The sequence below is a fragment of the Hypanus sabinus genome, chromosome 11 (genome assembly GCF_030144855.1).
Source record: "Hypanus sabinus isolate sHypSab1 chromosome 11, sHypSab1.hap1, whole genome shotgun sequence".
Lineage (NCBI taxonomy): Eukaryota > Metazoa > Chordata > Chondrichthyes > Myliobatiformes > Dasyatidae > Hypanus > Hypanus sabinus.
In genome coordinates, this window is record NC_082716.1 from 63,463,819 (window position 1) to 63,491,649 (window position 27,831).

The 27,831-nt window shown below is 41.3% G+C and overlaps 1 protein-coding gene across 1 annotated transcript in view; it reads right to left on the bottom strand.

Annotated features, from left to right (window-relative positions):
• The window catches only part of hmcn1 (hemicentin 1), a 501,533-nt gene that overhangs the window by 36,313 nt on the left and 437,389 nt on the right, over window positions 1-27,831 (bottom strand). Inside the window, exons 81-92 of the mRNA XM_059984517.1 lie at window positions 27,307-27,576; window positions 25,714-25,904; window positions 24,700-24,913; window positions 22,950-23,084; window positions 20,301-20,491; window positions 17,815-17,896; window positions 15,303-15,572; window positions 6,670-6,840; window positions 4,824-4,994; window positions 2,981-3,151; window positions 2,365-2,535; window positions 807-977 (exon numbers count right to left, since the gene is read on the bottom strand). Of these exons, the coding sequence (XP_059840500.1) occupies window positions 807-977; window positions 2,365-2,535; window positions 2,981-3,151; window positions 4,824-4,994; window positions 6,670-6,840; window positions 15,303-15,572; window positions 17,815-17,896; window positions 20,301-20,491; window positions 22,950-23,084; window positions 24,700-24,913; window positions 25,714-25,904; window positions 27,307-27,576 (2,208 nt within the window). The remainder of the gene's footprint in view (window positions 1-806; window positions 978-2,364; window positions 2,536-2,980; window positions 3,152-4,823; window positions 4,995-6,669; window positions 6,841-15,302; window positions 15,573-17,814; window positions 17,897-20,300; window positions 20,492-22,949; window positions 23,085-24,699; window positions 24,914-25,713; window positions 25,905-27,306; window positions 27,577-27,831) is intronic.

The following is a 27,831-nucleotide window of genomic DNA, read 5'->3' on the forward strand; positions in this document are numbered from 1 at the left end:
ACCAATTAACCTCACAACCATCACATCTTTGACTGTGGAAGGAAACCAGTGCGCTTCACAGGCAGGACATACAGACTTTCTGACAGAGGACACTGGAATCACACTCTGAACTCTGACACTCCGAGCTATAATAGCGTCACGGTAACTGCTATGCCACTGTGATACCCCACGTCTCTAACAAAAGCCTCTGGTTGGTTACCTCCATGTTTTCAGCGACAGTAGAAACTTACAGAACACAAAAGATTGAGTCATTAGTTTGGATAAACCTCTTATGCGATCTCCCTCATGTGGCTATAGCATGTGTTCCAACACAAAAATCGAGAAGAAACATTCAGAGGAAATCTTCACCCAGACAACACACATCCCTTTGGTTATTTGTAAAGAGGGTGTAACTTCCGTGGCCACTGTGGTATCTGATGCTGCACTGTATATGCATCTCATCTGACACACTACTCAAATCTACACATTTTTAGTATAGTACTTCTTTCCTGAAAGACAACAAATAAAACTGCAGATGCTGGAAATCTGCAAAAAAAAAAGACACAGAAAATACTAGAGACAAGATCAAATAGCATCTATGGAAGAAAAAATGAAGACAAAGTTAGGTCTCATTAGAACTCTTCACTAGAACTGAGGGAAAACGGAATAGAGAGTAGAGAGAGAAAAACAACACAAAAATCACAGATTGCTGACAGGCAGAAATGTTCGGTTCTGATACAGACATTGTAGTTTGATACTTGCACCTGAAACTAATTAGTTTTCTTTTTCCCCAGTTCTATATACTAATGTAAAATCAACCAGCTAACCTGGGCAAAGATCAGTGCTGCACCGATGAATCTGTGTGTCTGCACCCGCACAAGCCCTTCCGCCACTCGCTGGCCTGGGGTTGTCACAGGTACGGTAGCGTCGCATTTGGCCTCCATTGCACGTGCGACTGCAGGTTCCCCAACTGCTCCACGGACCCCAGTTCCCATGAACTGAAGAGGGAAACATTATTAGCATTATTAACACTGTTGTGACTTGTAACAGAAGTAGAAGACAGGACAAACAAGATCACTGCTGAGCATTGTTATTGAGGGCCAATAACAATCCAATCAATTTCATATAGTTTTTAGCCTTGATGAACAACCACCATTATTGGCGTACTGTCTGTGAAAAAAGAATCAACAAACATGGAAGTAGGAAGATGACGAACAGTGGAATGCATTTCTTAATCAGAGAGCTAAGGCACTTGGAATGGGCCTTTGGGTAAGGCTTGTGAGATGATGTGATGAGGAATATATGTTCAGCCTTCTATCAATCATATTTATCTTATAATGTTGGAAATGATATGTAAAATAGCTGACTATTTGTCTGTGTTACTGCTCAGATAACATTACCATAAAATGAGAAAAACAACCACAGACATTGCGATGCTTTTGGGTTCCCAGTCGGTAAAGCCCTAAACTCAAAAGAAGGTTTAAAGCCCTATCCAGTACAGATATCCACGGGTACCTTCACTACAGGGAGATTATACTCGATTGACCTATTCTCTTCAAAGACTACATGATTTCCCTGTCTAGTCTCTGCTGTGGGGTCTAGCTGCCAATACCCGCTAGAGTGGTGGGTTTCAACAAGAAGCTGAGCAAGGAATATTTATTAACTTCGTCATGAACAACTCTGACTCTTTTGAAAAATAATAGTACTGTAGTGGAATGCTGAGGTTAGCAATTAGCCCCTCAGGCTCTGCAAAGTGAATATCCAGCTCAACTTTAAATTCATGACTGACTCAGTCCAGTTAAAAATACACCGCTTAACTAGCCTTCATCTGCTTGTGCATGTATGCAATGACGTAACCTGTTTCCAGCAAAGACAGCAAGAGAACATCTAAACCAGTAGAGTTTGTTTGTCAACATGCCAATTGATATGGAAGATCATTTAATTTAATTACTTTGAAGCCAGAAGATATTTAAAAAATATGCAAGCCATTTCCTGGCTGATGAAACTTCAAACCACAGGAATCCTCAAAAGGAAGATTTTCCACTTACTTAATTTCACATCAGCATTTAATTACAACTTGACAACAGCAGAAGATTCCCAAAACTTTAGCTAGGGTATTATAAATTTGGAGTGTTAAATACAGTAATAGATTAGACACCAGTAACATGAGAATCTAATCATATCTTTGTGACCAAAAGGAAAACTGCCAAGGAAAATAAGCATCTAAAGAACAGTAATTAGCATTTCAGGCCGAGACCACGTTTAAAACCTCTGATCTCAACGTTAAAGCACCTGATACTAATTTTGATTTTCTTTAAGGATAAGCAAACTGGAAGAGTTGAACTGTGGCATGTAATAGTTCAGCTAATTCTTTCACATACCCACCTGGACATGGATCACTATTACAGAAGTCCATTTGTACATCACTTCCTTCACAGTAGCGGCCTCCATACTGAGGGGCGGGGTTTGAACATGTCCTGGCCCTCCGGCGCGTGCCTCCTCCACATGACACACTACAAGCACTCCAGCTGGCCCAAGGTATCCATTTCCCATCCACTGAAACAGTGAGATACCAGAAAAAAACAGATCAAGGTTGTTGACCTTCAAAGCCTCATTAAGCCGACGGGGATTAATGACATGTCAAACAGGTTGGATTGGGAACAACCCGGGTTATATACAGTGAGTAATGACCAACTTTGTGATCGGTTTTGGATTATTTCCTAATATAGGTTCCTTTCACTTTGGATTAGAACTGAGCAAGCATTTGAAGAATATCTGTACGATGTTTTCATGTTGTTTCAAAACCAGTGGCATTTGTTGTAGTTGTGCTCAGTGCTGCTATGCAGGGATGGTAACCAGCATTTAATCTTTAGGTCCGATTCGGCTAGTGTTGGCTGAAGTATAAATGCAGAATGCCAATTCCGTCCCAGAGGCTAAGAACACTTGCTGCTCTGTTTCACACAGCAGACTCTCTTATGTTCACTATTTGCTACTTGCTTACCTGGACACATCCTGTTCTTACAAACACGTGTCTGTGCATCTTGCCCTTCACAGTGTGTGCCGTCAAATGAGGGGGGAGGATTGTTGCAGAGTCTTAATCTAGTCTGAGTCCCCTTCCCACAAGTCTCACTGCATGGACTCCATGGCAACCAGGAACTCCAGCCGCCAATCACTGGAGAGAGATTATTAAAAAGGAGAACAATATTTCAGTCTAAAAAACCATACATAATTAGGGTATCTTATCTAGAAAACTACTCAGTAAGTTAGAACTAGATAAACTTGTGCTGTTACTGTAAAAAAAACACCAATCTTGGTCTATTATTTCCATATATTTGACGAGGAAGGAGGTAATTTGGCCTATTCAGTTGACTTTCAAAGCATTCCTGTCAGCCAAATTTCCGTGACCACTCACCATTACAGGTCCTCTCCTTGATGCTTCTGTAATCCCATCTACGCTAGAGGGTAATTTACTGTAGAAAATTAATCTACCAGTGAAACTTTGGAATGTGGGAGGAATCATGTGAAATCAATCATGTGAAAAATCCACTCAGGCAGCACCAAAGTAGGTATCAGACCAGGTCAGGAGAGCAGCTCTATCTGCTTCATCGATCTTCCTTTATACCCATCTTGTGGAATTGACTGCACTAGATTGGTAAAATCACTGCATAATGTGGAGAAGGAGAGAACTCTGAGTCAATATGTCAATCATTCTGCCCCAACCCTGAAACATCCATCATGTATGCGCACTGAGCGAACAGTAGCTGAGGGCATACTTGTTCAAAAGTAATATGTTGAGTCTTGATCATTGGTTTGTAAACATAAGACATGATGTCACAAAAGTACATAACCGAGAACAGGAGATTTCTTCTCACCTTCAATTTCCTAAATTAACAGATTCCTAAAGAAATCCAGGATTCTCAGAGGTTCAATTGAATCCACTCAATGTGATTGAAGTACAATATTTGTTAAGTGTGGATTGTATTCTGCTACCAAGAAATTGTTAGCAGGATCTCCCTCCTAAGGAGTATTAAGGAAAGTGATAAAACACTGGTCACCTTGGGAAGCTTATCAACTCTATTCACCTTCTTTGGATTGGAAAATCTTACTCTCATATGCAATATCACACCATTCTTGTCCAATGGATTTATTCAATTTGCTCAGAAGCATTTGGTTTTTAACCACAATATGGATCAAAGACACATTATGGTGCAGTGATCTGAATATTCTGGAAGCTCTGCTAATAACGCATAGAATTATGTAGATAAAACATTTTGCAACATTTTAGAACACCATATTTAATTTTATATATATATATTTTTTTTGGATACCTGGAGCTTACCTCAATTCTAATATCTTTTAGACAAGACAATGAAAGAAAGAGAAAAGGGCATGCTTAAAAACATTTAAAGATTTATGAAAAGAAACAGTGTAGAAAAGAATCTTTGTTTCAATTATCTAAAGATCAATGCATCATCTGAAATTTCTAATGAGGAGCGTGTTGCGATTCATGGCTTTTGTTAGAAAAGGAGCCCTAAGCCAAGAATAATCTATTATTTTCATTTTGTGGAAAGTGGGTGGCTCACATACTCACTTCAGGGAGCTGTTAAAGTGTGGGGCAAGACTGACAATAGTCACACCAGATAAGGAAGGCAGATATTCTTCTATGAAGGAACCAGAATTTTTTTTATATATAAAAACTGGTCTTTCCAACCCATTTAATTATTTAACTAGTTTTAAATTCCTTGGGACAATGAGACTGTAGGTACAAACACAGTATTCTCCAGAGGTCCTGGTGAAGGGAACAAGTGATTGTAGGATTGGACATTTGGAATTAACTGGCTCACCTGGACACGGCTGGATGTTGCACATGATGGCCTCCACTGCCCTGCCTTCACATCGTCTCCCTCCGAACTGCATGGCTGGATTACTACAACTCCTAGTCCTTGTCCTGTTCCCCTGGCCACAAGTACGAGAGCACTCTTCCCATTGGCCCCACTCTGACCAACTCCCATCCACTACAGACAGAAATATTCATTAACACCAAGTCTTAAGAAAACAATATTTCATGAAAAAATCCACAATTACTCATCCTACTAAGAATGTCTACATGAGGTCATGTATTGGAATTAATTTGAAGCAGGTGAAAATGCTAATTCAAATAATGTTTAAAAATTAAAGATAAAAGTTAGCTTCCCTTCTCTGACATTATGCTGCTTGTACCTAAATATGATTCTACGGCTTCTGCTCCCTTCTGATATGTTTGGGGAATAAGGAACCATTATACCCTGGGGTCTTTGAACAATGGTAATTGCAGCAGATTTCAGGAAATTTATAAGATCTGTAACTGGATTTTGTACCGTGTTGTCATTTCAGAGGCTCAGTCCTGGGTCCAGCATGCAAGTCTCATCACAAAAAAAAGCACAGCAGCACCTCTGCTTTCTTAGAGGTTTGTGAAGATCCGAAGCGTCATCTAAAACTTTGAGAAACTTCTATAGATGTGTGGTGGACAGCATATTGACTGGTTGGATCACAGCCCGATACGGAAACACCAATCCCCTTGAACGGAAGAGCTGACAAAAAGTCGTGGATATGGCCCAGTGCATCATGGGTAAAAGCCCCCCCCCCCCCTCCCACCATTGAGCACATCTATGGAGCATTGTAACAGGAAAACAGCATCCGTCAACAGGAATCCCTACCATCCAGGCCATGCACTCTTCTCATTGCTGCCATCAGAAATAAAGTACCGGAGCCTTTGGACCTATACCACAAGGTTCAGGAACAGTTATTAACCCTCAGCCATCAGGCTCTTGAACCAGAGGGGATAACTTCATTTACCCCATCACTGAAGTGTTTCTGCAACCTATGCACTCACTTTCAAATACTTTTCACCTCATGTTATTAATGGTTATTGTCAGTATTATAATTTTTTTTCTCAGCTCAAGCTGGTAGAACCTGAGGTACGGGCATAGCCAACCACACTCATTTCTCAATTGCTAGGAATGTTTGGAATATTGTAGTGGTGTTTGTATTGTGGCTTTCCAGAGATTTATATAAATATTGCTATGTAGGCCTAATTGTTTAATGCTATTATACAGTGACCTTGTGATGATACCAATTGTAGATATTACTACTGGGACACTGTATACCCTGTTAATGTCTCATGGTCTTTCAATTTTCTCTTTTAATTCTGCATATTTCAGGTATCTTTCACTTACTGATTTCTGTATATTGTGTGAGTTTGGAATGGCTATATCTATTAAGTAAGTTGTCCTTGCTAGTTTACCTGCAATATTTTTATTATATTTTATATATAAGATTATTATTATTATTTCTTTTTTTACTTTTGTATTTGCAGTTTGTTATCCTTTGCACATTGGTTGGGGGTGGTTTTTCAGTGGTTCAATTGTGTTTCTTGTGCTTACTGTGAATGCTGTTAAGAAGATGAATCTCGGTTGCGTATGGTGACGTATATGTACTTCAATAATAAATTTACTTTGAACTTTGAATATTTTCCCACTGCAAACAGATGAACATTCCACCTGGTGAAAGCACCATTTCCCTCAGGCATTACTTTCAGGTTTAACAGTGCAATAAGTGGGTCAGTGACAGAACTTTAATTCACATTAAAGCATAATTTTCATTGACATTCTAAACTATTATGTAATTTTATATTGTGAAATTAAAACAGACCTGGGCAAGGTTTGGACTGACATTCTCGTGTTTCTGAATCAGTGCCCTGGCAATGCCGTCCTCCATTTGCAGGTACTGGGTTATTACAAAGCCGCAGCCGTTTCTGCACTCCCTGTCCACAGGTCACACTACATGGTCTCCACTTCAGCCACTCTGAAAACCCGCCATGCACTGTTGGAGAGAACACAACAGGAATTCAATTGGCAATACTTCATGCCATACAATTCAATATAGAAACCAGCATATGTGTTTAAAGTGCTTTCAGCTCAGAGGACTAATGCTTTATTTCAAATAAACAAATTCAATTCATGGCCTCTAGTAAGATTAGAGAAATAAAACTGCGTAACTGTGTTGTAATTTCAAATAGTCTTTGACTTGAACTATTAGCTCTGTTTCTCTTTCCAGACTAGACCTGTTGAAAATTTACAGCATTTTCCTTTAGTCCAAGACCAGAAGACATAGATGCAGAATCAGGCCATTTGGCCCATCGAGTCTGCTCTGCCATTCAATCATGGCTGATGTTTTTTCTCCCCACTCCTTAGCCCCGCGCCTCAGTCTTCTCCCCATAAGTTTAGATCCGTGGCCATTCAAGAACCTATCAATCTCTGCCTTAAACACCCAAAGATCTGGCCTCTATAGCTGCCTGTGGTAACAAATTCCACAAATTCACCACCCTCTGGATAAAGAAATTTCTCCGCATCTCTGATGTAAATGGGCATCTATCCATCATGAGGCTCTTGTTCTAGACTCCTTTCCACATCTACTCTGACTAGGCCTTTCAACATTCAAAAGGTTTTAAAGAGATATCACCCCCACCATCCTTCTAAAGTCCAGTGAGTAAGGGCCAGAGTCAATGCAAGCACATCTTTCCTTAAATGAGGAGCCCAAAACTATTCATGATACTCAAGGCCAGGCCGCACCAGTACCTTATAAAGTCTCAGCATCACATCCCTGCTCTTGTATTCTAGACCTTTTGAAATGAATACTAACATCCCTGCCAGCATCTCCTCCCAATTCACTTTAGCCAACTCCTCTCTCAGTGGCAGACTTTACTTTCTCCCTACCAAATTCCAATTTGAACACAATCATATTCTGATCGTTGTTCTCCTAAAGGTTCCTTTACCTTAAGCTCCCTAATCGCCTCTGGTTCATTACTTAACACACAATCCAGTATAGCTGATCCCCTAGTAGGCTCATCAATAACCAACCTAAAAAGCCAACTTGTAAACATTCAACAAATTCACTCTCATGGGATCCATTATCAACCTGATTTTTCCCAATCTACCCGAATCTTAAAATCTCCCATGACTATTGTAACATTGGCCTCTTGACATGCCTTTTCTATTTCCTGTTGTAATCTGTAGTCCACATCTCAGCTACTGCTGGGGAGCTTGTATATAACTGCCATCAGAGTCCTTTTACCCTTGCAGTTTCCAAACTCAACCCGTAAGGATTCAACATCTTTTGATCCTATGTCACATCTTTCTGATGATCCAATGGCATTCTTTACCAGCAGAGCCATGCCAGCCCCCCTGCCTACATTCCTATCCTTCTGATACATTGGACATTCAGCTCCCAACTACAACCATCCTTCAGCCACGATTCAGTGGTGGCCATATCACACTTGACAATCTGAAAAAGTGTAAAACTATAATGCACTTCGAAGTCTAAGAGGACAGTGGGTTAGCAGGAGATGAGGTGATCTTTATTATGAGGTACCTAGGATTAAGTGCTTATATATGTAATTAATTTATTAAATTCAGCCTGTATCCCTCAATTGTCCCCCTTGTCACCAAGCAACCCTCTCCTACCGTCCCCTTTATCTTTATCACCTTCTTAGAAACTCCCACCGCCCCCCCAGGGGTTGATATCGCCCACTTTGAGACTCACTGGTCTAGATGGTGGTTTGGTTAAGAGAGAGTTTGTAAATAATTGTAACATTTTAGAAACATATGAACATAGAAACATAGAAAACCTACAGCACAATTCAGGCCCTTTGGCCCACAAAGCTGTGCCGAACATGTACTTACTTTAGAAATTACCTAGGTTACTGATAGCCCTCTATTTTTCTAAGCTCCATGTACCAACAAGATCCCATTGTGTCTGTATCCACCAGCGTCGCCGGCAGCTCATTCCACGCACTCACCACTCTGCGTAAAATAGTTACCCCTGACATCTCCTCTGTACCTACTTCCAAACACCTTAAAACTGTGCCCTCTCATGCTAGCCATTTCAGCCCTGGGAAAAAGCCTCTGACTATCCACACGATCACCACCTCTCATCATTTTATACACCTCTATCGGGTCACCTCTCATCCTCCGTTGCTCCAAGGAGAAAAGGCCGAGTTAACTCAACCTATTCTCATAAGGCATGCTCCCCAATCCAGGCAACATCCTTGTAAATCTCCTCTACACCCTTTCTATAGTTTCCACATCCTTCCTGTAATGAGGTGATCAGAATTGAGCCCAGTACTCCAAGTGGGGTCTGACCAGGGTCCTACATAGCTTTAACACTACCTCTCGGCTCAAACTCAATCCCATGATTAATGAAGGCCAATGCACCATATGCCTTCTTAACTACACAGTCAACCTGCGCAGCAGCTTTGAATGTCCTATGGACTCAGACCTCAAGATCCCACTGATCCTCCACACCACCAAATGTCTTACCAACAATACTATATTCTGCCATCATATTTGACTTACCAAAATGAACCACCTCACATTTATCTGGGTTGAACTCCACCTGCCATTTCTCAACTCATTTTGCATCCTATCAATGTCCCGCTGTAACCTCTGACAACCCTCCACACTATCCACAACACCTCCAACCTTAGTGTCATCAGCAAATTTACTAACCCATCCCTCCACTTCCTCATCCAGGTCATTGATAAAAATCATGAAGAGTAGGGGTCCCAGACAGATAACAGAGACACACCACTGGTCACCAACCTCCATGCAGAATATTACCCATCTACAAACTGCTCTTTGCCTTCTGTGTGGAAGCCAATTCTGGATCCACAAAGCAATGTCCTCTTGGATCCCATGCCTCCTTACTTTCTCAATAAGCCTTGCATGGGGTACCTTATCAAATGCCTTGCTGAAATCTATATATACTACATCTACTGTACAGTTGGCCCTCCTTATCCATGGGGGACTGGTTCCGGGACCCCTCGTGGATACCAACATTTGCGGATGCTCAAGTCCCTTATTCAACCTGTCTCAATCCAGTGGATCTTAGTACCCAGCAGAACCCCAGACCTTATTTAACCTGCCTCAATATGGTGGATATTAGGACCTGGTGCCAGAGCTCTAAATGTGCAGTGTTTCTGTGCACAAAAATAATCACGATCACAATTGAAAATAAAGTGGAAATAATAAAGTGATCGGAAAGAGATGAAATGCCATCGGTCATTGGAAAAGCGTTAGGCTACGTCGGTCAATGATCGGAACAATTTTAAAGGATAAAGTGAGAAAGGCTCTGCCCCGATGAAAGCTACAATTATAACTAAGCAACACAGTGGTTTAATTATTGGGTTTTGGGGTTTTGAGTTTTTGATCCTCCACATCAACCCGGCATGGTGGAGAGCGCACTAGTGAGCGATCTGTCCTGAGTCCCGAGAACTTCTGTTCCCGAGCCCGGCGCTGAAACATACGTTCTCAAGTATTTCATATGCATAGAAAGGTAAAATATATACTATATACTAAGACAGACGTTTGACTAACTGACGCTAAATAATACCAGATGTACATGTTCCGACTTACTCAGTAAGAGAACTTATGTTTTTTTTTATCCTGATCCATGATAACGCACACACATCCTCCCATATACTTTAAATCATCTCTAGATTACTTATAATACCTAATACAATGTAAATGCTATGTAAAATGGTTGTTAAAACTGCATTGTTTAGGTAAAAATGCCAAGAAAAAAATGTCTGTACATGCTCTAATAACGTGCAGGAAGAGCACTTCCGGGTTTTCGCGATTCATAGTTGGTTGAATTCGTGCATGCGGAATCCGCGGATAAGGAGGACCTTCATCAATGTGTTTAGTCACATCCTCAAAAAATTAAATCAGGCTTGTAAGGCATGACCTGCCTTTGACAAAGCCATGCTGACTATTCCTAATCATATCATGCCTCTCTATATGTTCATAAATCCTGCTCCTCAGGGTCTTTTCCATCAACTTAACAACCACTGAAGTAAGACTCACTGGCCTATAATTTCCTGGGCTATCACTACTCCTTTCTTGAATATGGGAACAACATCTGCAACCCTCCAATCCTCCGGAACCTCTCCCAGTCCCATTGATGATGCAAATATCATTGCCAGTGGCTTAACAATCCCCTGCCTCACCTCCCACAGTAGCCTGGGGTACATATCGTCTTGTTCAGGAGACTTATCCAACTTGATGCTTTCCAAAAGCTTCAGCACTTCCTCTTTTTTAATGTCTATATGCTCAAGCTTTTCAGTCCGCTGTAAGTCATCCCTACAACTGCCAAGATCCTTTTCCGTAGTGAATACTGAAGCAAAGAATTTCATTCTTAAGCTCCTTCCTCCAAGCCTTATAATCTTTTAGATCTCTATCATTACCTAGTGTTTTCAACCTTTTGTAAGCTTTTCTTTTCTTTTTGACTAGATTTTTAACAGCCTTTGTACACCATGGTTCCTGTACCTTACCATCCTTTCCCTGTATTCCGGAAATCAATATTCAGGAAATTAAAATCTCACATCACGACAACCCTGTTATTATTACACCTTTCCAGAATCTGTCTCCCTGTCTACTCCTCGATGTCCCTGTTACTATTGGGTGGACTATAAACAATACCCAGTAGTCCCTTCCTGTTCCTAACTTACACCCTCAGAGACTTAGTAAACAATCCCTCCATAACTTCCTCCCTTTCTGCAGCTATACCACTATCTCTGATCGGCAGTGCCACGCCCCACCTCTTTTGCCTCCCTCCCTGTCCTTTCTGAAACATCTAAAGCCTGGCATTCGAAGTAACCATTCCTGCTCCTGAACCATCCAAGTCTCTGTAATGGCCACAACGTCATAGCTCCAAGTGCTGATTCACGCTCTAAGCTCATCTGCTTTGCTCATTAAAATAGACACATCTCAAACTATTGGTCTGAGCGCATCCCTTCTCTATCACCTGCCTCTCCTCCCTCTCACATTGTCTACAAGCTTTCTCTATTTGTAAGCCAACCCAGCAATTCTGGTTTAAACTCTCCCCAATAGCCTTAGCAAACCCTGCCAGGATATTGGTCCCTCTCAGATTCAAGTGCAACCCATCCTTTTTGTACAGGTCATGCCTACCCCAAAAGAGGTCCCAATGATTCAGAAATCTGAATCCCTGCCCCCTGCTCCAATCCCTCAGCCACTCATTTATCCTCCACCTCACTCTATCCCTATATTCACTGTTGTGTGGCATAGGCAGTAATCCTGAGATTATTACCTTTGAGGTCCTGCTTCTCAACTTCCTTTCTAACTCCCTATAGTCTGATTTCAGGACCTCCTCTCTTTTCCTACCAATGTCATTGGTCCCGATATGTACCATGGCCTCTGGCTGTTCTCCTTCCCAAGCCAGGATATTGTGGACGCGATCAGAAACATCCCAGACCATGGCACCTGGGAGGCAAACTACCATCTGTGCTTCTTTCCTGCATCCACAGGATCGCCTGTCTGACCCCCTAACTACAGAGTCCCCTATTACTGCTGCCATCCTCTTTCTTTCCCTACCCTTCTGAGCTACAGGGCCAGACTCTGTGCCAGAGGCACGGCCTCTGTTGCTTCCCCCAGGTAGGTTCCCCCCCCCACCCTCCAACTGTGCTCAAACAGGAGTACTTATCGTTAAGGGGGACAGCTATGGGGTACTCTCTAGTATCTGACTCTTGCCCTTCCCTCTCCTGACTGTTACCCACTTATCTGACTACCTGCCTATAGCTCCTCTCTATCACCTCCTCACTCTCCCTGACCAGATGAAGGTCATTGAGCTGCATCTCCAGTTCCCTAACACAGTCCCTAAGGAGCTGCAGCTCGACGCACCTAGTGCAAATGTGGCCATCCGGCAGGCTAGGAGTCTCCAGAACCTCCCACATCTGACACCTAGTAAAGAACACTGACCCACAGACATACTTCCTATTCTTCTTAAGTAACTTACCTCGCCTCAACCCGTTATTTCCAAAAGCTCTCCAACTCTGACTCCCTCTGCCTGTCGCCTGCTCTGTAAAGCTGTCTTCTTTTAAAACTCTTCCCGCTGGTCTAACTCACTGACGTCCACGCGCTTGTGCAGTCACCCCTCAATTTTAATACAGTAAAATGCTCCAAGTCCCTGTACGAGCAGAATTTGACATTGGAGCAGATGGCCATCATCAGGGTGATAGAGGGGGAGAGGGTGGGTAAAATGTCTTAGGGAGATCACTATGGTATTCAGCACCAGGACAGTAGGATGATCAATTGACATTGAAATCTAGGATTGCAGCTCTCAACTGTGCTGCAAGATAATAATCTCTAAGAGAAGGTAGGTCCCATCCCCACTTTTCCTTTGCTAATTGCAAAGTTTTGAGACAAACTCTAGGCCTTTTACCCTGCCAAATATACCTTGATAGAATCTTGTTCCATTCATTGAATTGATTTTGATTAATCTCTATTGGTCGGGTCTGAAAGAGATATAACAGTCTGGGCAGTATATTCATTTTAATAGACTCAATCCTTGAATTGAGACTGAAAAAAGGAATCAGGTTCCATCTTGCCACATCTTCCTTATTTTTTTATATTTGAAAGACTCTGTGTGCCATGCCCAGGGGTATCTTTCTTTCCACTCTTTTCTATAAGTGTATCAGAATCAGAATCAGAATCAGACTTTAATCGCCAAGTACCTGTGCACATACAAGGAATTTACTTCCGGTAGATGTTGTCTCTCTGCTCATAACAATAATAATGATAAATATAAATGAAAATATAGATTATACATACAAGTAGTGCAATCCAAGTAATAGTTAGCCGACAGTTAACCGGCAGTTAACTGTTCAGCAAAGTGACCGCAGTAGGGAAAAAACTTCTCCAGTGCCTATTAGTCTTAGTCTGGAGGGATCTGAAGCACCTACCAGATGGAAGCAGTTCAAACAGTCCGTGCGCAGGATGGGAGGGGTCCTTTATGATGTTCCCCGCCCTCTTCTTCAACCTGGAAGAGTACAGGTCCACAATAGAGGGCAGGGTGGCTCCAATGATGCGCTCGGCAGTCCTCACTGTGCGCTGTAGTCTGGTTCTATCCTGCTTGGTGGCGGCTCTAAACCACACAGTGATAGAGGTGCACAGGACAGACTCAATGACTGCAGTGTAGAACTGCAGCAGCAATTCCTGAGGCAGACCATATTTCCTCAAGAGCCGCAGGAAGTACATCCGCTGCTGGGCCTTCTTCAGGATGGAGCTGATGTTCTGCTCCCACTTCAGATCCTGAGAGATGGTGGTTCCCAGGAACCTGAAGTTCTCCCCGGTGGACACAGGGCTGCCGAGGACTGTGAGGGGGGACATAACGGGGGGATGTCTCCTGAAATCCACTATCATCTCCTTTGTCTTGAGCGTGTTCAGCTCCAGATTGTTCCGACTGCACCAGAGCGCCAGTTGGTCCACCTGCTGTCGATATGCAGACTCATCACTGTTCTGGATGATTCCGATGACAGTGGTGTCGTCTGCAAACTTCAAAAGCTTCACATAGGGGTTGGAGGAGGTGCAGTCATTGGTGTAGAGGGAGAACAGCAGTGGAGAGAGGACACACCCCTGTGGGGCGCCGGTGTTGGTGATTCGAGTATCTGAGGTGACCTGTCCCATCCTTACCTGCTGACTTCTGTTGGTCAGGAAGCTATAAATCCAAGCGCAGAGGTCAGGTGGCACAGTGAGGTGAGACAATACCCCAGGTATTGGTATAGGTATAGGTGAGGTATACCCCAGATAAATACTTTGTGGAGATTTGTGGTATATATGATTATATGATATATATGTACAATGTCTGAAATACATCTTATGGAAATGTTTGTTTGATGATGAACCTCAATAAAAAAAATTACAAAAAAAAAGAAATCTAGGATTACTTTACGTTCCCCTTTGGCCTTGGAATAAAGCTGTAAACAAGGAGAAGTGACCAAGGTAACTTTGCCTTTTGTACTAATCTCAGAATAATTATGAAAGACGTGTGAGTTATAATATAAGCATACTTTACACTGACTTTTTCCATATAGACAGTGGTGCGAAAGGCAGGCAATGATGGCTAAAATCACTTTTTAAATTCTCTGCATTCAAAATCCAGGCAATGTCAACCTCCATTTGCAGACTTGAGATTATTACAAGATTGCAGCTATTTCTGCAGACCCTGGTAAAACTATACAGTCCCCACTGTAAAACTGCCCTGGCACTGTGCGAGGCCAATCCACACTGACTGAACAACAGTCCCTGGTAAATGATTATCTTCACCTGCTCATCAGGGCAGAAAAGTGAAGACGGACCAAGATGTGGAGTAAGTAACTGTTTTGGCACCTATGTTTTTCTGCTCCCTAGCTGGGCAATAGTGGTGAACATAACTATTCCAAGAGCATTTATCTTGTAGAAATAAAAGGATTCAGGAGGATCTGTCCAAACCTTGTACGGTCAGGGTGATTTTGATCAGCACTGAACCCAGCAGGTTCCTGGCCACACACTCGTATTCTGACGTGTCTTCCTTCTGCACAGCAGTGAGCCGCAGTGAGCTGTTGGATAAGACCGTGATCCTGTCATTTCCTGTCAGGGGTTTTCCTTGCCGGGACCACTCCACAGTTGGAACTGGCTCTCCTCCTGCTTGGCAGTTCAACATCACTGTGCTTCCAGCATCAGCAATGGTATCCACGGGTTCAACTGTGAACACTGGGGAACCTGCAGGAAAATAAGGAGAACTGAGGGACTAAAATTAAAAGAACCCTTACTCATGCATTTTGCTAAACTTTATTGATAAGTTAACAGAAACATCTAGAACTTCAGAGGACAGATATAAAGGTGGTCGTCGAAGGAGGAAATTGAGGGTTAATCCATAAAAATCAACCGAGGTGGAAAATAAATGTGCAGGAAAGAGAAAAATTGTAACAGCATGCAGAGAGGCAAAGGCTAGATACCAGGGGTTCAAGGAAGCACATAGTAAACAATAGTGTTTTATAACCATTCTGAAACCATTTCAACACAATCACATACACCACCGGGCAGAATATGTGCTGTGATGGCCTGTGCCACACATTCACCTCCTGCGCTCGCCTTTTAGGGTCCCTCAGGTGGAATGGGGATAAAAGCCTCTTTGCTAGTCTGTGATTAGCAACTTGACCTCTGATAACCCAAAGCTCCCTGAAGCTTGGGCTGTCAAAGTCCTTTACAACTATTTCTCAGTCTCCCTACTAGTAAAAGGCATATAAAAAGTCGGCATGGGCGAGTCTGGCCTGTTTCAGTATGGTACAGCTCTGTGACTCGAAGTTAAATTATGCATGAGAAAAGCAAGTAGAAATCGTTTTAATAATGCTTTAAAGAGAAAGACAAACACTAGCCTCTTTCATCCAGGCCAGCCATTCTGTTGTAAAGAATGGGGCCCATCCCACGATGTACCTGACCCTCAGCATGGACAAGTGCCCAGTCTCACGGTGCAGCAAGAGCTCATGTGTCCAATGCTCTCATTACATATTCATGTGACTGGAGGGCAGTCAACAGACTAAAAGAGTAATTAGAATCTAAACCAGCAACAGGAATACAAACCAACCAATAACAGAAGTAACAATTCACCTTCTGATTTTATGTAAGTTTTATATGCTTGTACATAACCTTACTGATGTTGTCAATGTTTGGTTGAAATTTCTTTATCAGATGGATGCCTATAACCACATTAGTAATGCTGGTCATTCGCCGAATCTTAGGTGGTGACAAGGTGGCTAACAAGAGCAACGTAGATCGGCTGGTTGAGTGGAGTCACAACAACCTCGCATTCAACTTCAACAAGATTAAGGAATTAACTGTGGACTTCAGGAAGGGGAAATCAGAAGAACACCCACCAGTCCTTATTGAGGGGTCAGTGGTGGAAGGGTGAGCTGTTTCAGGTTCCTGGGTGTCAACATCTCAGAGCACCTATCATGTGCTCAACACAAAGAAGGCGTGTTAGTGGCTGTACTTCATTTGTAGGTCTTGGCGATTTGATGACCTTTGCTAATCTATAGAAATCACCAAGGACTCTTGCAACTCTCTACAGAAGCACAATGGAAAGCATTCTGACTGGTTTCATCACAGCCTGTTCTGGGGCCTTCAACGTACAGGATCAGAAAGAGCTGCAGAGGGTTGTAGGCTCAGCCAGTTCCATCATGGGCACAACTTTCCTGCTGCCGAGGACGTCTTCAAAAGGCACTGCCTCAAGAAATCAACATCCATCACGACCATCCAGGACATCCCCTCCTTCGCCATCAGATTTCTGAAAGGTCCACTGAACCCCATGAACACTACATTGTCTTTTGTCGTATTTATTTACTTTGCAACTTAAGGGTAATTTTTACGTTTTGCACTGTATTGGTGCTGCAAAACAACAAATAATAAAAAATCTGATTCTGATTTTGACTTGGCACTCTGTTATTATACACAAAACAGCATTGTATCGTATGTTGATTTACTCAAGAGTAGATCCAGAATCATGGGTGAATCAGGAAGTTTCCGCTTTTGTTTCCTCAGTGGATTGGGATATCAGGAGATTCCTGGAAATACGCCATATCCTTCCTACATTCTGCAACTGTGCTGAGCAAAAAGCTGGTGAGTATGATTTGGAAATCAAAAGATCTGCAAAAGAAGATTCTGTTGGATATAGAAATTTAATTGCACAAATCTAAACCAATCTGGAAAGAAGTGTAATGATGGTAAAACTTAAAATTACATTTTTAATAATGGAACCATATCTTAAATTCAAAGGGATTAACCTTGGCCTGAATAAAATGTTGTGATAAATGATTTAAAACTATTAAATATTTCTAAATGAAATGATGTGGATTTCCATTTACAACAACATGTTTTCGGATGGGCATAAGATTCAGCTTCCTCAATCAATATGAATATTTTAATGCATGAGTTAACGTAAGGAAGTTCAACAATATAGACTTACTCTGCAAAGTCAGGGTCACGCTCCGCTCAATCACACCAGCATCATTCGTGGCAATGCATTTATAGTCTCCAGCATCTTCATTCTAAAAAGGGAAAGGATCGAAACCCAAAGGGAGCTGACATTTTTGAATAATTTCAGGCCACCTGCATTCATTTTTCTCATACAAGGGCTGTGTGGATAATCTATATGAGGAGCAGATGATGATTTAATTATTTAACTTGTACCAATTCCAATTATTTTGGATTTATTTCGAGATACAGTGCAGAACAAGCCCTTCCAGGCCAATGAGGCACATTGGCCAGCAATCCACCTATTTAATGCTGGCCGAGTCATAGGGTGATTTACAATGACCAATTAACCTACTATCCAGTATGTTTTTGGACTGTTGGAGGAAAGCGGAACCCCAGGAGGGAACCCACGCTGCCATGAGAAGAACGTATAAACTCTACAGATGTCGCTGGAATTGAACTCGGAACTCCGAAGCCTGAGCTGAAATTGTGTCATGCTAACCACTATGCTAACCTTAAGCAAGTTAGTTATTTCCACACTAAGCAAACCCTAGGCTAAAGATATGAAGAATATGTTGCATTTATGATTGTTTTCAAATAATTAGCATCATCTTATATTACAAAATTATAAAATTTAATGCGCTTATGGAAATCTTTTATTGTCCATTTCCATCCCCATGAACCTACTGATGGGAAAATTGGAACTTTATCAACTTCGGTAAAGACTGCACTGTGATCATTCCAACTATGAACAAAAACATGCTACATTATAAAACCCAAACATGTTGTGTTTTCCATTTTGATATGCACAGTGATGCAGATAGCAGAGCTATTACCCCACTATTCCAGCGATCTGGTTTCAATCCTGACCTCCATGTCTGTGTATTCTCCATTGGCCACACAAACTTCTGTCAGATGCTGCAGTCTCCTCCCATGTCCCAAAGACACACAAGTTGGTAGCCTAACTGTAAATTGCACCTGGTGTGCAGGTGAATAAGGTGGAGTGGTGGAATCTGGGGCTGAGTTCATGGGGAAAAAAAGCTGAATTTCCCTGTGCATGCTTGCTGGTTAGCATGAAGCTGATGGGCTGAAGGGCTTGCTTTCATGTTGCACGTGACTGCAATTACACAGTGACTCAAATTTGTAGTTTGCTTTAAAATCACATGAACATTTTATCTCTTCCCCACTCCACATGGATAGAATAATACTTTAAAGGATTGGTATACTTTGAAAAAGCATTCATCTGCTTCTTGTGTTATATTTATAATAACGATCCGTCTTCAACATAAGCAATGAAGCAAAATAAGACTTTAACTCTATTTAAAGAGACACAATAAGGTTCTATTTAAATCTGAATTTAACATCTTAGCTGAAAATAAAAGATCAGAGTCTGTCAATAAATCAAAATATTATTACAAAAATATGGCACAATTATGAAGGGTTTCGGCCTGAAACGTCATTATTACCTCCTCCCATAGATGCTGTCTGGCCTGCTGAGTTCTGCCAGCATTTTGTGTTCTTTAAATCTTCTAAATTTCTGGTTCAAAAACCAATCATTGTTGGACAGTAAGATGGGTTCAATAAAAAATAAATCTTTGGCTTTTAGGCATTTCTCTAAATAACTTATATTTATGACATTTCATGATGAGGTTCAGTATTATAGTCATAACATAATACAATACCTATGGTCTAACTTGTCCATGTTTATCATTTGCCTCAAGTTTGCTCTGCATCGCTCTAAGTCTTTCCTAAGCATGTACATGTCCAATGTCCTTTAAATATTGTTATTGTACCTTCCTTAACCACCTCCACTGGCAGCTCTTTGCATATGCATACTGCCCTCTGCAAAAAGTTGCCTCAGGTCCCTCTTAAATCTCTTACCTCACCTCAAACCTATGCCCTCTAGTTTTTGATTCCCTTTCTATGGGAAAAAGTTGGCATTCAATCGCCATATTGACGTCTCTCCTTATTTTGTACACCTCTGTAAGGCCACCTCTCAGTCCCCTGTGCTCCAGTAAATATAGTCCAGGCCTCCCATTCTCCTCCTGTAACTCAGGCCCTCGAGTCTTGGTGCATTCTCATAAATCTGCTTTGCAGTCTTTCCAGCTTAATGATGTCTTTCTTGTAACAGCACAGTCAAAACTGCACACACAATACTCTAGGCGCAACCTCACCAATATCTTGTACAAATGCAATGTAATGTTCCAACTCTTATACTCAATGCCCTGACTGATGAAACCCCGCATGCCAAATGGCCTTCTCACTACCCTGACTACATGCAATGCCACTTTCAGGGATATATTGTGTTTATATTTTTAAGGTAAGGATTTTATTCCAGGAGGAATTTATTTCAAAATTACTTTATAAACAGTTTATTGTGAGAACTAACCATTTTCATAATTTCTTTGAATGGCTATTAGTTTTGAAACTGTTAGATTATTAAGATATAATAATCTTTTTCAAGTTTCCCTGGCTTACCACTGTGCCATAGATGGCCAGCGAACCATTGTGAAGCTGACGAATCCTGTTGCTGATCGGAATATGGATCCCTTTCTTACTCCACTGAATAGTAGGGAGTGGATCACCTCGGACCTCACAGTTGAGGATCGCGTTCCCTCCAAGAGGCTCAATGCGGTTTGGATTAAAATCACCATCAAAGATTGGAGGCTCTGTGCAGAAAGTTAGTGTCAGTTGTAATGTGACATATACATGTATCTGAGGTCATGACATCAAAATTTGATGCACAGTATTGACAAATTCTTGAAAAGTCACGGTCATTCTCTCTCCAATGTTCCTTATGTTGACACCTGTTGATGTTGATCTTTCACCAGTCTATCAGTAGGTACATTAAATTGTAAATGTTGCTCCACTCTTTAAGAAGGGAGGAAGATAAAAGAAAGGAAATAATAGGTCGGTCAGCCTAAGCTCAGTGGTTGGGAGTCCATTATTAAGGACGAGGTTTTGGGGTACTTGGAGACTAACGATAAGCATGGCTTCTGTAATCTTGCCTGACAAATGTGTAAGAATTCTTTGAGTAAGTAACAAGCAGGGTGGACAAAGGAGAGGCAGTGGATATCATCTACTTAGATTTTCAGAAGGCATTTGATAGAGTGCCTCACATGAGGCTGCTTAACAAGATAAAATCCTATGGTGTTATAGAAAAAAAACTGGCATGGGTAGAGGAATGGCTGACAGGCAGAAGGCAGTGAGTGTGAACAAAGAGGGCCTTTTCTGGTTCCCTGCCAGTGAATAGTGGCGTTCCTCAGGGGTCAGTATTGGGAACGTTACTTTTCATACTCTTTGTCAATAATTTAGATAGTGGAATTGCTGGCTTTGTGGCAAAGTTTGCAGATGATACAAAGACAGGTGTGGAGGGGGATGTAGGTACTGCTGAGGAAGCAATGTATTTGCAGCAGGACTCAGACAAATTGGAAGAATGGGCAAAAAAGTGGCAGATGGAATACAGTGTTGGGGAATGTGTGATAATGCATTTTAGCAAAAGGAACAATAGTGCAGACTATTATCTAAATGGGGAGAATTTTCAAACATCAGAGGTGCAGAGGGATCTAGGAGTCCTTGGACAAGACTCCCAGAAGGTTAATTTACAAGTTGAGTCTGTGGTAAAGAAGGCAAATGCAATGTTGGCATTTATTTCAAGGGAAATAGAATATAAAAACAAGGAGGTAATGTTGAGGCTTTATAAGACACTATTCAGGCTGCACTTGGGAGTACTGTCAACAGTTTTGGGCCCCATATCTCAGAAAGGGTGTGTTGTCATTGGAGAGAGTGCAGAGGAGGTTCACGAGGATGATTCCAGGATTGAAGGGGTTAACATATGAGGAGTGTTTGGCAGCCTTAGGCCTGCACTCACTGGAATTCAGAAGAACGTGTGGGGATCTCATTGAAACCAACTGAATGTTAAAAGGACTAGATAAGAAGGATGTGGAAAGGTTGCTTTCTCGGGACGCAGTACACAGAACTAGAGAGCACTGCCTTAAAACTGAGGGATCACCTTTTAGAGCAGAGGTAAGGTGGAATGTTCTTAGCCAGAGAGTAGTGAAACTGTGGCATACTCTGCCACAGACTGCGGTCCGTGGGTATACTTAAGCAGAAGTTGATAGATTCCTGATGGTTTGGGGCATCATGAGATATGGTGAGAGGGTAGGCGTGTGAGGTTGAATGGGATCTGGGACAGCCATGATGAAGTGGCGGAGTGGACTCAATGGGCTGAATGGCCTAATTCTGTCTTAAGGTCTTATTATTTTTCAGTTGGCTTTCTCTGAAATCAGGTCAATTTTCACAATTAATATAAAACATCTAGCGATTAATTTATTTATTGTCATTAGCTCAGCCCCTTTAAAAAAGCAATGACGATTAATCTTCATTTTGTGTCATTGCTGCAAATTCTTTATTGTACTTCTGCTCCTAGTTGTGCCTTTCATCCACTTTAAATGTTTAATGAAAATTCAGTGGCAGAGATTTTGGATTTCCTTACCAGGAAATTAAGCACAGGCTCTCTGTTTAGTTGCATCAGATGAGTGATCTCATTCGAAGCAGGAAGTTGGAAGTATAAAATGTGCATTCTACTTTTACGCAATTTTCACTCTGATTTGTAACAGAAAACAGTTTTGCCAACACAAAACAGTTGATTGGTCCCATCAATATGAACAGGTTGCTTAGCAACTCAAATGTCTTTCTACACCAATCAAAAATATTTTTACATTTTAACAAGAAAAGCAGACACACTTTTTGGGATCATCTAATCTTGTATCAAATTGCAATGAAATGTCATGTAATATTTGTAATGTATTATGATACAGGCCTGAATGAGCCAGTTCACTGGAATCAAAAGACTGTGTGTGGTTTTATCTGAGTGCATGCTCAGATGCATCATTTTACCAGTTACTATAATTATCTTTTCTCTTTAAGGACACTAAAAGCTCTCAATCAAAAATTCAGGATATTCCATATCCACTTCAATATTTAAAACAAATGTTTCCAGTTAGAAGTTCATCATCTTTCCATGCAAATGCTGATAAAACAGTCTTTTGCAGTGGAGGGTAGGCAAACGGGTGAACTGCTTTGAAATGGCTGAATCAGGCAAATAAAATCATTCCCTTAGTTCACCTTTGACGTATACAAATCCGATGGCTTTGATAGATCCGACTCTGTTTTCTGCTGTACAAATGTATGTGCCCGAGTCACCCTTTGACGTCTTTTCAATGACCAATTTGCTGTGCCCATTGACATCATCGTATTGGGCTGTGGGAACAAAATGTGATAATTTGGCAAAATACATCTGCCAGTTGCTTCTGAATTTACAATTTCAACATATCATTCAAAGTAAATTTATTATCAATGTACATGTATATACAGGTAGTCCACAAGTTACAAACTTCCGACGTGGACAACTCGTACTTACGAACTGAGGAAGGAGAACGCCGTACACCATGTTAAGTCGGATCGCGGCGGCACCGTCCGCCATTTTGTCATTGCCGTTGACACTGTGTTGAGTGTTTAACTTTGTACTTGGCTTAAATTTTTCTTAGTAAGATTCACCCTGACCCCACGCCCCCCCCCCACCCCGTTTCGGTCAGCTGGTGGCGCAGTCAGATCAGCACCGGGCTAGAGAACGGAGGTTCTTGAGTTCGATTTAGTGACAGACTGCTCCCATGCCGGGTTGATGCCAATCCAGTGACTCCCGTACCATCTGTGCCGGGTTGCTGTCCAGCTCGCAACATGACCTCGTAAAAAAAAAACACTGCCAACTCCAGTGTAAATTCCCACGCAGAATATTGAGGAGGATCAAATATCCAATCCCAGCACAGCCCCCACTTGTCCCATTTAGCCTGTCTCAATGCGGTGCAGTTTAGGACTGTGGTCATTAGGACCCAGCGGACCTCTGTTCCATTGATGGGAAGCAATCGCGATTGAAAATAAAGTGGAAATACTAAAGCGCTTGGAAAGGGGTGAATAGCCATTGGTCATTGGAAAAGCATTAGGCTACAGTCGGTCAACGATTGGAACAATTTTAAAGGATAAAAGATAAAGTGAGAATAATGGAGCATGTGAAAAGCCCTGCCCCGATGAAAGCTACAATTATTACTAAGCAACGCAGTGGTTTAATTATTGGAATACATACTTTTCTTAAGTGTTTTATATGCATAGAAAGGTAAAATATATACTATATACTAAGACAAATGTTTGACTGACTGACGCTAAGTAATACCGGATGTACTTGTTCCGACTTACGTACAAAGCTGACTTAAAGACGGACTCAGGAACGGAACTCATATGTAACCCAGGGACTACCTGTACTATCCCGAGAGTCATTTTCTTGTGGGCATTCTCAGTAAATACCAAGAAAGACAACAGAATCAATGAAAATTCACACAGCAAATATGGACAAACAACCAATGTGCAAAAGACTACAAACTGTGCAAATAAAAAATAAAGGAAAAATGATAAGTAAATAAACAAACAAATAGGTAGATAGATAGGTAATTAATACCAAGAACACGTTGTAGAGTCTGCAAAAGTGAGTCCATAGATTATGAAAACAGTTCAATGTTGGAGTGAGTGATCCACTCTGGTTCAAGATGGTTGAGGGATAATAATTACAAAGTCGAAAGAGATTTTTAGCTTCTGTTAGGGAAGATAGGATAATTCAAAATTTTCTGTGTTTGATGTAATGATAGGTTTTCCAAATGTTTTAAGTGTACAAAGGATCATGCAAATTTAGAGCAGAGAAGCTTGAAGCTACACTGTACCTGTTCCTATGACCCTGCTTATTGCCCATAACCTTGATAAAGTTCTTCACCCTGACCTAACAGTAAAACAGACTCTCAGTTTGTGCTTTTGCCTTAGGAATTCTTACCAGGTATAATGTTGTTGTTGAAGGTCCAGGTAATTTTGGGTGTGGGAATACCATTTGCTGCACAATTCAATTCTAAATGTTCCTCCTTGTTTAAGGATACATCTCCAGGCAGCTCTGTAAAAGTAGGGTGGGTGTAGACATTCAGGGTAACGGTCTTGGTGTCACGACCGGCCACGTTGGTAGCTATACATGTGTAGCTGCCAGTATCATCAGGCTGGCAGAGAATAAAAGAAATTAGAATTAGGATATTGACAGATACAATATAGATTAGCTTTATTTGTCACAGTACATTGAATTATTGAAGCATACAGTGAAATGCATTGCTTTGCATTACCGACCAACACAGTCTGAGAATGTGTTGCGGGCAGCCCGCAAGTGCTGTTATGGTTCTGGTACTAAAATACATGCCCACGACTTACTAACACTAACCTGTACACCTTTGGAATGTGGGAGGAAACTCAGGTGGTCACAGGGAGAACTTATAAACTCCTCACTGATTGCAGACAGGCGCTGTAAAGTATTATACTGACTGCTACACTATTCTGCCTCTCTTAATCAGCACGAGGAAATCATGAGCTATCAACATTCCTGCTACTCTGTTCCCAGAAAGTTGGCAATCTGTGTCACTGATATATTCCAGAGATGCAGTCCAACAGCTCCCGAGTAGCATATTTACTTACACCAGGAAGCATTACCACATTGCAACTACTATACATCTTCAAAATACGTTGTATCATGCCAGCAGTTATACTGGTTATAACCAGTGAAAGCAAAAGCAATGGAAATGGGTGTTGTCTCGCTGACCTCAAAGATTCCTTCAGCACTCAATCCTAACTTGGCTGATTCTGTACCTCATTCCACTTCCCCTCCTGATCCCCATAGCCCTCAATTCCCTCTGCGTCCTAAAATAAATAGGCGTTAGCATTAAAGTACGTGTGTTCATCAAAACATTCTCATAGAACCATAAGCATCATTCCACATTCCATGATAAAAGGCAAGACTTTTCTTACTTACCACAGCATTTTCCACAAGGAGCTCTCCTGACAGCAATAAGTTATATTTTCCTAATTTGTTCTGCAAGGTTTTGCCATCTTTCTGCCAGGTCAGTGCTGGCTCAGGTACTCCATCAGCACTGCACGGTATTATGATCTGAGATTGCTCAATCACCATGAACTCAGCGGGAGAGGTGTGCATGGATGGTGGAACTGTAAAAGGAAGATTGAATAACAGCTTGGTGTAAATCATCACTTTGCACTGGAAGACAAAGATTTGTCCAAAACCTTCATACACACTGATAACTCCTTTCTAACTTTTGTGACACAGTTCCATAAACAATTTTTTTTTCAGTTCATAGACTATCTACACTGTGAACCCTATGGACTGAGAGTGTAGTTAGGAGATGAAAATGCATATCACTTTCTAGTAGATGACTGATAACTTGAAACTTGATAAGTTTCTTTCTGGCTTTTGTGCAAGTGATTACCTCTCTCTCAACCTCAAGGCTGATAACTCCTGTTCATTTAATCTCTGTTACCCTAGAGCTGAGCTTGCACATGCTGAGATGGTCAGACAGATCCTATCAACTAGGATGGGGAATCTGCAGTAGAGTCAGAATGAGGTTTCACCATCAAACTAATTTCCCCAGTGGTTGGCAATCTACTTATATATTTCTTTTTTTGTAATTTATTTTTTTATTGAAGTTCATCATCAAACAAACATTTCTATAAAATGTATTTCAGACATTGTACATATATATCATATAATCATATATATCACAAATCTCCACAAAGTATTTATCTGAGGTATACACTTAGAGAAAAGAGTGGAAAGAAAAACAAGCAAAAGGAAAGAACTATGTACAGGTAGGGAGTGATCTTTTTTTTTTACAACAGATTCATTGATTTGTGAGAATAAAATCAGGCCTATGAGGCATTATGTAGTTAAACCATTTTTCCCAGTATGAATCAAATTGTTCCAGCTTATGGTTAACAGATGCTGTTATCTTCTCCATTTTGTAAATGTCCATTGTAATTTCCATCCATGTATTTAAAGTTGGGCTCTCCTGTGATAACCATTTCCTAGTAAGAGTCTTTTTACCAGCCACCAACAGTATATTCATTAAATATTTATCTCTTTTCAACCATTCTTGAGGTATATATCCAAAATATATGGTTTTACTCTCTAAGGGTATTTCACATTGAAACATGTCTTGTGTATCCCCCTCCAATAGTTTTTGATAACAGGGCACTCCCAAAAAATATGATAATGATTTGCATTTTTTAAAGCGTACTTATGTATTTCAAATACTCTGTTGATCAGACAGGGGCAAAAATCTGCAAGTCCATTGTAGAACCTGGGAAATGCAGACAAGCTGAACAACGCTGGGAAATGAACAGGGTATGCTTGACATTAGTTTGAGTTAGGAAAAGGATTAACACTTAACCATATAACCATAGTAATATTAAAGTTAGGTGTTTTTGACTGGTGTGCTTCCAGTGCTTACTTCAAAGACCTCTTGGTAACTCTGTTGCCAGCATCAATGGGAGGAACATGCAGCTAAAGAAATCTTAAAGATGAGGATGTTGACATAGGTAACATAACACTTACCATGAACTGTTAAAACCATGACCGAACTGCTGGAACCTGCAGAGTTGGCTGCTGTACAGGTGTATCGACCAGTGTCCTGGGGTTGGGCAAAGGCAATCTGGAGCGCTCCTGTGCTGAGGACCCTCTGGCGAATGCTCTCGGAAACAGCTTGTCCATCTTTGTTCCAGGTGACTTCGGGATTTGGGTAACCCTTGGCCTCACATACCATAGTGACAGGTTTATCCAAAGTAACAACATAGTTTGTTGGGTGTGCCATTATGACTGGAGGCACTTCAAAAGGAAAGTAACTTAGTCAAAGTTACATCTAAGCAGATTACTAAATATTTAGGCATTGCATTATATATTCCTCCAAAATTTATGGTGAAGACCGTGTTAATTGAGAAGCAATCATGGGACATCATCAACATATATCACCTAGCAGTAGGATTTCACAAGGCCAGTGAGACCATCTTCAGTATGCCTTAAAGGAGATCAGACTCAGCAAGTCTAAATAAGGTAGTTGTGAATAACTAGGCTATGTCTCCC